Source organism: Cimex lectularius, unplaced genomic scaffold, assembly GCF_000648675.2.
Source record: "Cimex lectularius strain Harlan isolate CLEC.00 unplaced genomic scaffold, Clec_2.1 scaffold289, whole genome shotgun sequence".
Taxonomy (NCBI): domain Eukaryota; kingdom Metazoa; phylum Arthropoda; class Insecta; order Hemiptera; family Cimicidae; genus Cimex; species Cimex lectularius.
In genome coordinates this window covers 516,505-533,057 of record NW_019392889.1, presented here as the reverse complement: position 1 = coordinate 533,057, position 16,553 = coordinate 516,505, and the positions used below count along the sequence as shown (strand labels likewise).

The following is a 16,553-nucleotide window of genomic DNA, read 5'->3' as shown; positions in this document are numbered from 1 at the left end:
GTAACAACAACGTTGTTTTAAAAGCCGATAAAGGAAATAGTAGTTATCATTGAAAATCAAAATTACGTTTCTAAAGTTGAAGAATTCTTAAATAATAATGAGTGTAAAGAAATCCAAAAAGATCCCACCTTAAAACTAAAAACTCGAGTTCAAACAGCCATAAAAAATAGTGATTTTTTATTTTCAGATGACCAATATGCAATTAAAAAACTAATACCAATGAACTCGAAACCCCCAATGTTATTCAGTCAAAATTCATAAGGAAAACAAACCTATAAGACCGGTAGTATCGTTTTATAATTCCCCATGCCATAAACTTGCAAGTACAATTGACAAAATAATTAAAACCCAGACCAAATTCAAACCTACATTCGGTATCAACAATTCTTTAGAACTGATAAAAGAATTAAATAACATCAATATACCCAACAACTGTGTTTTAGTATCATTTGACGTTACTAATTTATTCACAAATATCCCCGTTGAAGAATGTACTAAACTCATAAAGCCAAAACTTACCGAGAATTCTATTAACCAATTTGTAAAAAATGATATAATAGACCTCTTAAATATATGCCTACTATCTAATTATTGTAAATTCAATAATAAATTTTACGAAATGAAAGGGTTACCAATGGGGTCTCCATTATCCCCACTTTGTGCTGAAATATTCATGGATAATTTCGAAAAAAATCTTTTCAAATCAAAGAACAAATTAATTAAATCTGTTCATTTCTAGTTGCAAAACAACTTACTGTGAGTAGGAACTATCCTTTTAAAAAGTATTGAACACCACACTCACTCCATCATTTATCATTTCTATGATATTTGGACTGTGGACACTGCAGAATCCAGAAGAAAGTAAACTCGGAGCAGCAGAAACAAGTCTGTGCACATATTCCTGGGAAGAAGAAGAAACAGCTGTGTATTCTGTTAGGATGGCCTATGCAGTCTGAAATTTCCTGGAAGAGAAAAAACCAATGTCTGAAAGGTACACAAGGGATGCCATAACAAAGCTTAGAATCTGGTAAAAAGCCCTACGATTAAAAGAGAGCTCTAGACCATTATGGAAATTTCACAATAGGCCAATATTCGTAGGGCATGGTCATAAAGCCGACCCCTTTTATCGTTAAAGTCTTAAATCTTAGTGCGTGCTAGAAAATGATTTAAAAACTTCTATCCACTTCGCATTATAAAGTTACAAATAACATGGTTTAACCCTTAGGTGACAACTGACTAGCATTTAAATCCTTCTGGGAGGGAAAAACACGCTTACTACTAATTAGAGCCGTGATACAAATATCCTTGCTGCCACGCCTAGGCTTTTTAATGAACACAAAACGTAACACGATACAGTGATTAATTATGGATAAGCCTTGAACTTGCTATAACAGAATACCGAAGTTTATACAGTGCATCAGTATACATTTCGGTAAATAAGCCGTACTGAAATATTTCGAGAAACATTCAAAACAATGGAAAAGATTTCAGGCGTAATATATACCACCCGTCATAATCAACATCATGTATAAACCATCCCATATATCAAAGGTAAGACTCTAACCTTCAAAGGTAATCATAGCTGAAGCGGATCAAAAGTTTAATAATCGCCTGTACATCCTTTGCATCTTGAAATAAAGAGAAAAAAACGGCCAGTTGTGAATTGTCATGAGTTGACGATGTCGTTTGATGATAATCCTTAAGTCAGGTTTGTCTCCCTGAGTACATAAAATATTGGCAACATTTTATTTGGTCACTTCTTATTTTCAATTGTCTGGCCTTTCTTTCCCTGTTCTTGCACAAGGATTTCGGTAAAATGTGGTCGTGAGAACCCATCAAAGTTGTGAGGTGGTTGTAAGTCGGAGGCGGTGGCGGAGGTTGGCCTGGACTGGAATTTCTGATTAACACTCATCATCTCAACTTTTCAAATTTACCTCTTTTGGAAAATATTATATCTAAAAACATTAAAACACATTATTTTAGTAAATGCTGTACCTTTAATTTGATTAAATTTTTTTGATTAAATAATTAACTTGCTTAGGACGATCACATGACCAAAATTATTATTATTATTATAGGTCCAATTTTGTGCATTTCAGACAAGAAACAACGGTTTGGTTGGGAAGAAGAAGCATATAATAAAGCACCTCTTTTAAACCCCAAATTTATAACATTACCTTCTTTTAATTCAGGTGTTGCTAACAGTGGGTCGCTGCCTTTTCCACAGGATTTTCCTCACAGATCAGTGTTTATATAGAACGTTTCATCCCCAGTTACCAAACTATGTTAAAACGACTTTTTTTACATTTTATGTTAGGAGGAAATCGCAGATGGAACATAGTGATGGAATATAGTGCTAACAGATTCCTGAGATACAAGGAAATAAAGCCAGATCTGAAGAGACTTACAATTAATTAAGGTTTTTGGTTGAGATAAAAAAGTCAATGGTACGAGCGGGATTCGAACCCACGATCTTCGGCTAGATACGCCGCTGCTCTACCACTTGAGCTATCGTGAACTCGATCCACTAGGACATTAACTACCCATCTCAACTCCACCTTTTGAATTTTCCCTCCTTTGTGCCATTTTTCAAATGGCATTTTGGCAAATGGCATTCAAATTTCAAATTGGTCAAGCGGACCACGAAATTCGTGAATTCTGAAGAGAATTAATATAAATGAGATTGTTATAATGATACTTGACAAAATGATAGACAAACTCAAATTTGATAGACTTGTCCAATTGGTCACAGATAACTGAGACCTTTGGATTAAAGGTAGTCCTAAGTTTTAGGCAGGTCCCTAGTATGGTACATTCATGGATCGAAGATGCATTAAGGAGTAGGCGTTCGGGTAAAAATGCAAACTTGCTTGTAAGTACCTAAATTGCAATAGCTTTAAGGGAACACAACAAGTTTGCCTTAAAGTGGGTTCTCGCATATGAAGATATAGATGGGAAAGAACAAGCTGACCAACAAGCCAAAAAATGGGCAGCCCGAAAGGTGAGAACCCATGTGACCAGTACCCCAGCTAGGTGTCACAAAGTGTGTGCTTAAGTTGGAACTGGAAAAATGTTCTGAGAAAGAAAAACTCAAGCATTGAACAAAACACCAGATGTGAAGCAAGCTGAGAAATTTATAAATGTCTGTAAATGGAAGGCGGAAGGACTCTGCCTCAGGAGGCAGGATTTGAGGAATATAGACTATATCGGTAGTATTTTTCGTAGGATTTAGAATTGGAAAATCTGGATAGTTGGAATGTTTGGTTGAAGCTCACAGTACAAAGCGTTATGTTCAAAGGATTTAATTATTGTTTCGTATGTCAGTCGTTCGTTTTGATAATTTTTCTAGGATTGGTGAGTTTTTTATAGCGTCTAAACAGTTCCTGATTTTTTAGTCTTGGATGGGGTTTCCAAGTTAAGCCGGGAACACACTTACCCGATGCAACGCTATGCGACGCTACCCGATGCTACCCGACGCCTTGCCACGTTTTGGAGGGTGTGCACATATATGCAAAATCAAGCGCACGTCACGTGTATCACAATAATCACTATCACAATCGCAAATTTATTCCGATGTTTTGATAAATGTTCTCCCTAACCATCATAATCATCAGTGGTGGGTGCAGAGCAACTCAAAGTCAGTAAAACGACCGTCGCTGACCACCTCAAGGCGATTGGAAAAGTGAAAAAACTCGAAAATTGGGTTCCACACTCATTAAACGATCGCCAAAAAAATCAGCGCTTTGATGTTTGTGCATCACTTCTTTGTCGAAACAAAAATGACCCATTTCTGGCCAGAATTGTTACATGTGACGAAAAGTGGATTCTCTACGATAACACTAGACGTTCTGGACAGTGGCTCGACAAAGGAGAAGCTCCAATACATTTTCCAAAGCCCCCAACTCATCAAAAAAAGGTAATGGTTACGGTATGGTGGGCTTCATTTGGTTTAATACACTACAGCTTCTTAAATCCTGGCGAAACCATCAATGCTGAATCATACTGTAACCAAATTAATACCATGCATCAGAAATTGGCAGTAATGAAGCCCTCTTTGGTCAATCGGAAAGGGCCCATTTTGTTGCATGACAACGCTCGACCACATGTGTCACGTGTAACGTCACAAAAATTATTGGAGCTTGGCTATGAAACTTTGCCTCACCCACCCTACTCTCCGGACCTCTCGCCTACTGACTACCATTTTTTTAGACACCTGGACCACTACTTACAACACATAATATTCAAAAATCAAACGGAACTGGAAAATGCATTTATTGACTTTATCAATTCTAAAAATTCTGAATTCTACTCAGACGGAATTAATAAGTTACCAACACGTTGGGAGAAATGTATTGAGAGTATGGGAAATTATTTTGATTAAAGAACATTGCTTTAAAGTAACTAGTTTCTTTTTTTTTGTTTAATACCAAAATCCTGCATTATTTTCCGGACAACCCAATAATATAACGACAACATTAAATATACTTAGTTTGAAATAAACTTTAAAAAAATTTGAGTGTCCTGTTCTACTACTCACCATGTTTAGGCTTATGCTTATATGTGTGCTTAAGTTTGTCAATTTCTATAACATTTATTTTCCTCAAACAATAAAACCGAAGTATGAAACAAACAACTGTTTTCATAAAATATGGATTAATATAAACGTATGATAATTATTTAGTGCCACATGTATGCAAGTACAAATATTCCAGATTATGCTATTTCTTAGAATTACAGAAATTTTTTCGATTACAACTTGTTATATAAAATATGTATTTCTATGATTATTTATAAAATATGTCATTTTGTCATATGGGATATATATAAATATGTCATATATAATAACACCTAAATGGTGTTATTTTATGAGCAAAACCATGAAATATATTGTTAGTTAAATTTTATGAGTAAAACCGTGTAATAAATTGTTCGTTAAATTCATTATATCAAAAAATGGTATTCCGGTGTTTTGATCATTTTTTACCAATCAATTAAAATTAATTTTGTTTCATAAAAACTAAAAAAGGAGGGAAAACTCATAAGGTGTGGTTGAGATAGGAAGTTGATGTCCGAGTGGATCGACGTCACGATAGCTCAAGTGGTTGAGCAGCGGCGTATCTAGCCGAAGATCGTGGGTTCGAATACCGCTCGTGCCATTAACATTTTTTCATCTCAATTAAAAACCTTAATTAATTGTATTAATAAAAACTATTGAATTTTTGATCAAGGTCAATTTGGTTTATATTAAAATAAGTATGTTGTAATTAGTATAACGGCAATAATACATGTAGTTTGAATAAAAATATGATGTCCGGTTCTTTTGTCTTCGACTGTACTCGATGCGACCCGACGAAAATCTGGACAGTGGGGATCGCAGAGCGTAGAGTAGGGTAGCATAGCATCGAGCAGATGTGCACGGGGGTAATCAATCCTATGGAAAAATGGACGTTGGATTTGCGTCGGGTAGCATCGGGTCGCATGGCGTTGCATCGGGTAAAGCCAGGAACACACTTACCCGATGCTACCCGACGCATTGCCACGTTTTGATGGGGTGTGCACATCTATCCGACGCAAGCACACGTCGCGTACAGTTCTCAGCGTTTGTCACAATATTCACTATCACAATCGCAACGCATCTTTTGTTCTTAATGCACTATTTTCAACAAAACCTTGTAGAGCCATGTAATAAATTGTTACTTAAATTTCATGAGCACAACCATCTAATAAATTGTTTGTTAAACTTAATTGTTTTAAATAAAGTTACTCCTAACCATCATAATTAAACAATGTTTATAAAAACCTTTGCATTTTTGATCTCGTTTAATTTGATTTACATTAAAATAACATGTAATTAATATAACGACAAAATTACATGTACTTAGTTTGAAATAAACTACAAAAAATATGAGTGTCCTGTTCTGATACTACCCGACATAACAAAATGGTATAATTTTACGAGCAAAACTATGAAATAAATTGTTAATTACATTTTATGAGCAAAACCGTGTAATAAATTGTTCCAATTTTAGTATATGTACCACCGAAGCGAGTACAATAAATTGTTAGTTAAATTCATTATATCAAAAAATCGTATTCCGTTGTTTTGATTAATTTTCTACCAAGCCATTAAAATTAATTTTTTAAATAAAAACTAATTAATTTTTTAATCACAGTTAATTTGGTTTATATGAAAATAAGTATGTTGTAATTAATATAACGACAATAATACATGTAGTTTGAATAAAAATATGAGTGTCCGTTTCTTTTGTCTTCGACTATACTCAATGCGACCCGTCGAAAATCTGGACAGTGGGGGTCGCAGAGCGTCCGGTAGATGTGCACTGGGGTAATGCAACCTTATGGAAAATCGGAGTTTGGATTTGCGTCGGGTAGCATCGGGTAGATGTGCACGGGGGTAATGCAACCTTATGGAAAATCGGAGTTTGGAGTTGCGTCGGGTAGCATCGGGTAGCGTCGCATGGCGTAGCATCGGGTAAGTGTGTTTCTGGTTTAAATGTGTTCCCGGCTTTAGTCTTTTGTCGATGTACTTACTTATGTGGGTGGCATTTAGTGGCCGTTAGCTAATGATTATTTTTGGAGATGTACTTACTTCCCTTTATTTATTTAATTTTTATAAATAACACATGCATTGTGTCAAATAATTTTATCCTTCACGTACCCCGAATTGTTTTTATTTTGTCTTTGAAGACAAAAACATTTTTCATGTGAGTGACCCGTCATTAATTTTTCGTACATTCATTTGTTAACGCTGCTAGGGAATTGTAATTAATCATCAGACCTCACGCGGGAAGGTTATTGTTCAAAATACTGTTGTAGATTATTTTTTCAAGGGTTGGGGCCATTTATAAAAGTACATTTCGAGGGTGCCCGGTCAAACCTCCTACTTCTAAATATATGATACGCCGGGTAGAAAACGGAAAAAGTCAGAGAATCGTCTCCGTCACAAAAGATACAATGGAATGAGCAATATTGCTTATATATTAAACACCTGGCTTCAAAGACGGTACTGTATGCGAGCTCTTTTGACGGATTTACTCAAGAATCTAAGATCTTTCGTATGTTTAATTTTTATGAATATTTTCTTATATTATTATTATACACAAAAAGGTAAAAAATTGAATTGTTCAATGATGTGTTTTTAATTAAATAAAATTTTCAGTCTAGTAGTTCTTCTAATGATCCAACTTTTTTTTTTTGGTTAAAAAGTTTAATCAGTCCCAACTGCAATCGGTCTTTGGGTTGTCATGGAAAGAAACGATTCTAGTTATATATTCTCCTTTCGCCAGCGATTCGCTGCATTTAGTATTCAGCAGTTCCAGTTGGGAATTGTTTCATTCTCAGGAAGCAGTTCGCAGCGAAGCATACCGTCCACTCTAATTCAACCGTATGCTATAGATCTTTCGGTGAAGTGGGTCCTTAGAAATGATTAACTTAGATTAATTTCGCCCAGTGGTCAAACTGAATTGACCTATACTTTAAATTATAAATTATAATTAAAATTATAATAAAAATGACTTACTCGAAATCCCTTTCAACTACAGCCTGTTTATATTGTACCAGAATTTTTCGACATCTTTAATGTAGCCTATGACTTAAAAACAAGCATGGCTTAGTAGACGTGGACAAGGTTTATTTTGTGAGCAACTTATACACACAGGGTGTATCAACTTCTATAGTCCAACCATTTAATTCGAAAACGATTAACTTAAGCAAAAAATTGTCTTACACAAACCCCAAGTTAATTTTAGCTAAGAATCGCTTTTCTTCTAGGTTGGCAATGACACTAACTTTGTAATTTTAAATGAGAATCCCATATTTTTATTGTACAATACAATTCTAGAGCTTATTTTAGCTTAGAGAAAAAAATTCTATAGGCCATTTCTGATTTTTGCCCGACGGAAGGCGCATGGGGTATGCTTTTTGTAACAACAAGATGGCCCTCTCCCTTTATTTCGAAAACGATTAGCATTAGCAGGTTACTTTAGGACAGGAATCGTCGCAGAATAAAGTAGGTTGCTTTTACATTAATCTTATATCAATTTTTCAAACGGATTTTTTATCATCGTCCAATCAGTCAAGTTTATTTTTAAATTAATTAAGGTTTTTAGCTGAGATAAAAAAAGTCAACTGTTTCAGAGGGATGTTCTACCACAGGGGAGTGTTCTTGGCCCTATCCTTTATAGCATACCACCCAATTCTACCTACGAGAATACCGCAGTTTTTTAACCCAAATCCTATTTAAACGACTTTCAAGAACTCCTTGAGCTGATCAACTGGTGCATAAAGTGGATGACAAAACTGAATATAGAAAAATATACACGGTTAAATTCACTAGTTTTCGTGGTCCGCTTGACCAATATTAATATCTTTCAATTAATTAAAGTTTTTAGTTGAGATAAAATAGTCAGTGTCACGAGCGGGATTCGAACCCACGACCTTCGGCTTGATACGCCGCTACTCTACCATTTGAGCTATTGCCACGAGTGGTAGCTATAGCTCAAGTGGTAGAGTAGCGGCGTATCAAGCCGAAGATCGTGGGTTCGAATCCCACAGATGACACTGACTTTTTTTATCTCAACTAAAAACATTAATTAATTGAATTATATTAATTGGTCAAGCGGACCACAAGAAATGGTGAATTTAATTTTAAAATAATTCCCAGTTGTTATTATCTATTGTTGCAGATTTGGCCATTTGTAAAAAATTATGTTTATAATGTGTTATGTTTGTAATCACTGCTCAAATCCGCTCCCTGCGCAAAACGGCAATATAAAACCCCTGTATTTTAAATCTGAAACGGAGTGGGCCATCTTGTTGTTACAAAAATCATCCCCCTCCTCACGCTTCTTCCGCTGGACCTCAGAAATAGTCGATCCTATCAAAATTTTCCTTTAAGTAAAAGTGGCATAAAATAATCTCTAGAAAGTAGAAATATGGTATTATTATTTAAAATCATTAGATTTCGTTGTCCGATTGACCAAATAACATCTTTCAATTAATTAATCTTTATGTAAGGTATTGGTTGAGATAAAAAAGTCAGCTTGATGAGAAAGTTATGTTTAATCTATTCCTACCACGCCATGTTTAGGCAAAATTAACTTGGGCTTTGTATAAGACGATTTTACGCTAAAGTTAATCGTTTTCGAAATAAAGGGGTGGGCCATCTTGTAGTTACAAAAAGCTTACCTCCCTCACGCTTCTTCCGTCGGGCCTACCTCAGAAATGGTCGATCCAATCAAAATTATTCACCCTGTAAAAGAGACATTAAATAAGCTCTGGAATCGCGTTGTACAATAAAAATATGGGATTTTTATTTAAAATAACAAAGTTAGTTTTATTTAATTTGTAAAAGACCATTTTTTGCTAATGTTAACCGTTTTCAAATTATATAGGTGGACTGGATATATATATATATATGTGTGTGTGTGTGTGTGTGTGTGAGAGAGAGAGAGAGAGTGTGTGTGTGTGTGTGTAAAACGTCCATGTCAAGTGCCACACCACGAGCAACATCCTCAGCACTGAATTGCATTTTTATGTTTAAAAATTGAAATTAAGAAAACAAAGATGAAAACTAAATAGTTTATTGCTTCAGAATTCAAATGAGACTGAATCAACATTTTAAATTTCGTAAAAACTAAACCTTGAAAAATCCTTTATCCTTGTTGTGTATTAAGGATAAAGTGGGTTTACCTCTAATTGATATTCCCAATTTAAAACATAGCATAAACAAATATTTATTGATATAAACGATGAGACATATTTAGAGCAGAATTTTCTTTTATCGAGAGAAAATGAAAAAAAATTAATTGGGTGGAATTTTTTGCCTGGCAGTGTATAGATGTATGTATTTGTTTTTCTTATTCTCCAATAAAATCGAATGTTTGAATTATCGATTTGTTTTATTTTTAAACTTTTTAAACTATTAACTTAATGTGTGGTGATTAGTGACCGTTAGTCTATGATTATTCGGAAATCGTGAGATGCGGTCTGGTGTGACGTAGGTTTCAGAAATACATTTTCTTTGTCGTGCCAACGTTTCGAACTTTATTGAGATCATCTTCAGTGCTCAAAGTGCGGAATTGTGCCATTCTTGCGTGTCATGTAGGCACTCTTAACACGACACACAGGAATGGCACAATTACGCCGAAAACAAACACATTGAGCCCTGAAGATGATCTCAATAATGATCGAAACGTTGGTACTATAAAGAAAATGTTTTTCTGAAACCTACGTCCCACCAGACCTCAGGATTTCTGAATAACTATTACATTAAACCATTTTATTTTTTTAAGGGAGCTGAGATGTCTTAGAAATACAATCCACACAAATCTCATGTGTACGTACATACTCGCCGACTTCATGTGGATATTAAATTATTCCTTGCAGGTAACGTATGAATAATTCATTCCCATTTCATATTCTATCTATTATTTGAAATATTGATCAATTTCCGAATTGATAGCCTCAATATACCTTGATGGGAGTAATTGAAATATCAGTAGTAATTAAACAGGCATTATGTTTGCAGAGTAATTTTAGAGCAAATTACAAGAACATGACGTTGAAATTCCAACCTGTTAAACAGCATCTAAAATTCATACAGCCTGTAACTTTTGCAATTCAGATAACCTGTTAATTTATAGAATTATTTATAAATATTATCTTTAATTCATACATCCAGTTACTTTTGCAGTTCAAACAGCTTGATTATTCTTAGAATTGTTTATAAATATTATCTTTGATTAAGGTTATAATCTTCTTATAATTTTTTGTGTAGATCTCAGTGCAGACAGATTTCGTTCCTTGTGTACTTCTAGTCATTCTTCTTCATTACTTCCATTTGACAAATTTTTTCTGGATGTTCGTCGAAGGTAAGAAAAAATCTAAACTTTCTATGCGTTTTTTATTGAACAAAAATTTAATTTCCTAAAAAAATAGCCAAAGTTTGGTGTTGAAGACTTGATTCAGTATTAATGTGATTTTTTACTGAAGGATATATACAAAACGATCAGTCTAAATTTAAAATTAAATCGTTCCGCTCATTTTTTATTACGGAAAGGCGTAAAAGAGCATTCGAAGGATTACTTATTTATTGGGCAATAAAATACCTCGCGGGGTAAGAACTAACTCGATCGTCACACTCAATCAGTACATAAATTGATTTGTAAATTTATTCTTATTTTACATAATTAACTATAAAGATATTTTTATCAACATTCCTTAATTACTACAATTAATTAAGGTTTTTGGTTGAGATAAAAAAGTCAATGGCACGAGCGGGATTCGAACCCACGACCTTTGGCTTGATACGCCGCTACTCTACCGCTTGAGCTATCGTGACCTCGATCCACTCGGACACCAACTTCCTATCTCAATCCCACCTTTTGAATTTTCCCTCCTTTTTGCCATTTTTATCTCAACTTAATAAAAAAAACTTAATTAATTGAATGTTATTAACTGGTCAAGCGGACCACGAAAAATAGGGAATTTAATTGATCAATAAATTAAATTTTATTTAAGGTATTGGTTGAGATAAAAAAGTTAGTGTCAACCCACGACCTTCGGCTAGATACGCCGCTGCTCTACCACTTGAGCTATCTCAACCGCACCTTTTGAATTTTCTCTCCTTTTTTGCCATTTTTCAAATGTCGTGTAATCGGATTGGATTCTCGACGACAAATGAATGACCTCAAAAGGTGCGGTTGAGATGGTGACATTGGTGACAACAAATAAATTCTTTTCAATTAATTAAGGTTTTTTGTTGAGATGAAAATTGAAAAATGGCAAAAAGGAGGGAAAAGTCAAAAGGTGGAGTTGAGATGGGAAGTTAGCGTCCGAGTGGTCTCGATAGTTCAAGTGGTAGAGCAGCGGCTTATCAACCGAAGATCGTGGGTTCGAATCCCGCTCGTGCCATCGACTTTTTTATCTCAACCAAAAACCTTACTTAATTGTAATATATCAATTGGTTAAGCGGACTACGAAATTAGTGAATTCTTTAATTACGTTTTTTAATATTCCATTAGTTTTTAACTACATTTCTTCTCGTCTCTTCAAAATATTTCCTTCGAAATGGAATAATTTGAATTCTAGTTGAGTTGAAAATGGTTAATTTTTCAAAAAACAAAATTTCAGCGCTGCTGGTCAATTAAAAAAAAGAAAATTGACCTTCCCAAAACTACCAATCAACCCGACACCATGGAACCCCGACGCGGCTCAATTTTCCTGACAGGGATGCATTAAAAATTGATCCTTCGTCATTTAACCGTCCTTCCGCAGTGAACACGATCAACATTGGGTTCTAACTTTCCCAGGAAAAATGAAACAGTTAAATATTAACGCGGCTTTTTCCTCCAAAATATTTTTTATGCTTTTACAAGACATTAAGTTTTTTTAGAGAAATCCTTTTGCATAAATCGAAATTGTTTGCACTCATCGCGCAATTGAACGAAAAAGAAGGAATAAGCGCAACGACTGGGTAATAAGCAGGGTGAACACTCCTTCTCTGTCAATTTGGCCTGTGCTTAAGGTTGTTTTGGAATGCTTTATTTCAAAGCATCAAAGCTTAGTAAATTGCTCTAGTAAACTGTTTAGGACATAGTTTAGCGCAAATAGCGTTGACATATGTAACAAGCTCAAAGTGATATCACACTCACAACTTGATCTTGTTAACCATTTCTCAGCCTAGAAAGTACTAAAACTAACCGATAAATATTTATTGCCAATTTTTCCCCATTGCAAATTAAATTTAAAGACATATTTTCTAAATAAAAAAATAATAAAAAAGTATATCAAGTGTTTTAACTAAGGATTTAATGTTGTCGTTCACTAGAACTTTTCCAACAACAACGCAACATTAGCATTAGTGTTGAGAAAAGGCTAATTGTTTTTGTTTTGTTTCAGGATTTTACTTATACATGTTGGTTGTTAAAACGTTTACCCAAGAAAATATCAAGTTAAGAGTGTACTTAGCTATTGGTTGGGGTAAGTAATTTGTTTACAACTGTATTCTTAATTTCTTACTATATTATTTTTTCTTCTATTGATTCATGTTTCGTTAATAACGCTCTTGTAACATTAAATACGTACAGTCTATAAAAGAAAACAACCAGGGGCATTTTCTCTTCTTTTTGTTCTTCTTTAATAAAAATCGCTAATAATTAAAATGTAACAAAACTAGCCTATTTCGAATTAAATTTCCTCAATAATATAACCAAAGGATGGTCAATTAAATTATTAAAAGTAAGATACGACGGTAAATAACCAAGTTAAAAAGTATGAAAGCAATCAAGAAAATTGGTTTATTGATGGACTGATTATTTGTAAAAATGTTACCAATATTGAAAATTCATTTTATTTAGTCGGCTTTCCATCGTACAAAACGTTTAATAATGATTTGTTCGGTGTTTCTTTAATTTTTTATTTTGTTTCTTAACAAATACAACTCTCTTCTTGATTTCTTATAGTTTATAAGTATCTTTAAATTACTTGTAACAGAGACAGAGAAAAAGAGAAAGTGAGTAGGTGTGAGAGAGAAAGGGGTTGAGATAAATAGACATGTATACAGAGATATTGTAATTAATCGAGAGAGGGAGATAGATAGATAGAGAGAAAGAGAGCGAGAGAAAGCATAAGAGAGACAGAGAGATTTGTTGTTCAAGAACAGAGAAAGAAGACTGAGTGTAAGGGAGAGAGGTAGAAAAATATAGAGATAAACAGATAGATAGAAAGACTGAGTTCTCTACAAGAGATAGTGAGAGACAGAGAGGGTAAAAAATACATTGATAAATAATAGGGTAATAAATGAATGACTGTGTGTGTGTGTGTGTGTGTGAGAGAGAGAGAGAGAGAGAGAGAGAGAGAGAGAGAGAGAGAGAGGAGAGGTAGGAAGAGATATAAAGTGTTGAATTAGATATTAAATAGATAGATAGATAGAAAAATATGGTATATAGGCGGAGATTGATATAGCAGTAGTACAAGTGTCTTTATAAACAACTTAGGCACACCTTTCATTACATTTACCTCATGACCATAATAATCGTTCAATGATAGATGTTGATCTAAATAGCCAGATATGTGGGTAAATAAATAGTAAAAGAAAAGTGAGGGAAAAAAGATTCAGACAGAGGGAGAAAGAAAGGGACAAACTGAGACACAGTGAGAGAATGAGGGGGTACTGAAATATGGAGATAAATAAATATAGAAAGAGAAGAGAGTGTAAGAGAAAAGGTGGTTAAAATAAATGGATGTGTAGATAGTAATTATGCATAAATTATGATTAAATTATGCATAAATAGAAAAATGCATAGATAGATAGATAGACAAATAGATAGATAGATAGATAAATAGAGAGAGAGAGAGAGAGGGAGAGTGTGAAAGTTATGTTGATAAATTAATGTTAAAAGAAGAGGTAGTGTGGCAGATAGAGAGATAGAGAGAGAGAGAGAGAGAGAGAGAGATAGACAAATAGATAGATAGATAGATAGATAGATACATAAATAGAGAGAGAGAGAGAGAGTGTGAAAGTTATGTTGATAAATTAATGTTAAAAGAAGAGGTAGTGTGGCAGATAGAGAGAGAGAGAGAGAGAGAGAGACAAATAGATAGATATATGGATAGACAGACAGATAGATAGATAAATAGAGAGAGAGAGTGAGAGAGAGTGTGAAAGTTATGTTGATAAACTAATGTTAAGAGAAGTGGTAGTGTGGAAGATAGATAAGGAGAGAGATAGATAGACAAATAGATAGAAAGATAGATAGATACATAAATAGATAGATAGATAGATACATAAATAGAGAGAGAGAGAGAGTGTGAAAGTTATGTTGATAAATTAATGTTAAAAGAAGAGGTAGTGTGGAAGATAGATAAGGAGAGAGAGAGAGATAGATAGACAAATAGATAGAAAGATAGATAGATACATAAATAGATAGATAGATAGATACATAAATAGAGAGAGAGATAGATAGATAGACAAATAGATAGATATATAGATAGACAGACAGATAGATAGATAAATAGAGAGAGAGAGTGAGAGAGAGTGTGAAAGTTATGTTGATAAACTAATGTTAAAAGAAGTGGTAGTGTGGAAGATAGATAAGGAGAGAGATAGATAGATAGATAGATAGATAGATAGATAGATAGATAGATAGGTAGAGAGAGAGAGAGAGAGAGAGAGAGAGAGAGAGTGAGAAAGTGTGAAAGTTATGTTGATAAATTAATGTTAAAAGAAGAGGTAGTGTGGAAGATAGATAAGGAGAGAGAGAGAGAGAGATAGACAAATAGATAGAAAGATAGATAGATACATAAATAGATAGATAGATAGATACATAAATAGAGAGAGAGAGAGAGAGTGTGAAAGTTATGTTGATAAATTAATGTTAAAAGAATAGGTAGTGTGGAAGATAGATAAGGAGAGAGAGAGATAGATAGACAAATAGTTAGAAAGATAGATAGATATATATATATATATATATATATATAGAGAGAGAGAGTGTGTGAAAGTTANTGAGGGAGAGAGAGAGAGAGAGAGAGAGAGAGTGAGGGAGAGAGAGTGTGAAAGTTATGTTGATAAATTAATGTTAAAAGAATAGGTAGTGTGGAAGATAGATAAGGAGAGAGAGAGAGAGAGATAGATAGACAAATAGATAGATAGATAGATAGATAGATAGATAGATAGATAGATAGATAGAGAGAGAGAGAGAGAGAGAGAGAGAGAGAGAGAGAGAGAGAGAGAGAGAGAGAGAGAGAGAGATTGGGCTAGATAGTTAAATAAATGGGTACAAAAATATGGAGATAGATTGAGATTGATATAAGCAGATATAGGTAAATAAATATGTATATAAATAAATGATAAAGTAAACGTAGGTAGAGAGAAAGAGAAATGAGAGACAGAGGTAAAAAGACAAATATTGTCGTAAGTAGTTAAATAGACAGGTTAGGTATAAAGAGAGGAAATGATAAAGTAAAGCCATTCAGAGAGAGAGGAAGTGAGAGAGAGGTGGAGGGATCAGTTAGATAGTTGAATAGGTGGATAGAAAAATATTTACATTAATAAATGAGAAAGAAAAACGTAGGAAAAAAGATGGAGAAATGAGAGAAATACATACAGAGCGTAAGTAATTAAATAGACAGGTTAGGTACAAGAGAGAGAAAAATAAAGTATAAGATGTGTATAGAGAAAGAGGAAGAGAGTAAAGGAGGAAAAGTCTAAAACAAATGGATAAATATATCGTTAGTCTAAATGGGAAAGCAGTGAACTTACACAACCCCTGCTACGAAGCTGAAGTTCAATTTCATTTTTTCTTTTTTAAATTGAACCTGACGATCGCTCGGCGAATCAATCAATTATTGATTATTAAAACGAGCTTTTAATTTGGCGACCGGACTCATTACAGATTCAAGGCAATCAGCGTGCTCAGGTTGAATTTTAAAGGAAACCGTGGAATTTTACACTAGCCTTAGAACCGTATCGTACAATAACTTTTTCTTAACCCTGTTTTAAATTTAAATTTGTCAAATACAAACTTATTTAA

At 34.0% G+C, this 16,553-nt stretch overlaps 1 protein-coding gene and 1 long non-coding RNA gene across 3 annotated transcripts in view; one reads left to right on the top strand and one right to left on the bottom strand.

Annotated features, from left to right (window-relative positions):
* LOC106666441 (diuretic hormone receptor-like) overlaps window positions 1-16,553 on the top strand; it is a 49,999-nt gene that overhangs the window by 15,697 nt on the left and 17,749 nt on the right. For both annotated transcript variants that reach the window (XM_024229090.1, XM_024229089.1), the window contains exons 4-6: window positions 10,314-10,407; window positions 10,799-10,892; window positions 12,922-13,002. In XM_024229090.1, coding sequence (XP_024084858.1) covers window positions 10,314-10,407; window positions 10,799-10,892; window positions 12,922-13,002 — 269 coding nt within the window. The remainder of the gene's footprint in view (window positions 1-10,313; window positions 10,408-10,798; window positions 10,893-12,921; window positions 13,003-16,553) is intronic.
* On the bottom strand, window positions 1,584-4,811 carry LOC112127726. Its single transcript, XR_002910700.1, has 2 exons — window positions 4,538-4,811; window positions 1,584-1,955 (listed from the first exon to the last, which is right to left on the bottom strand). It is a non-coding gene; the product is annotated as an uncharacterized LOC112127726 (long non-coding RNA).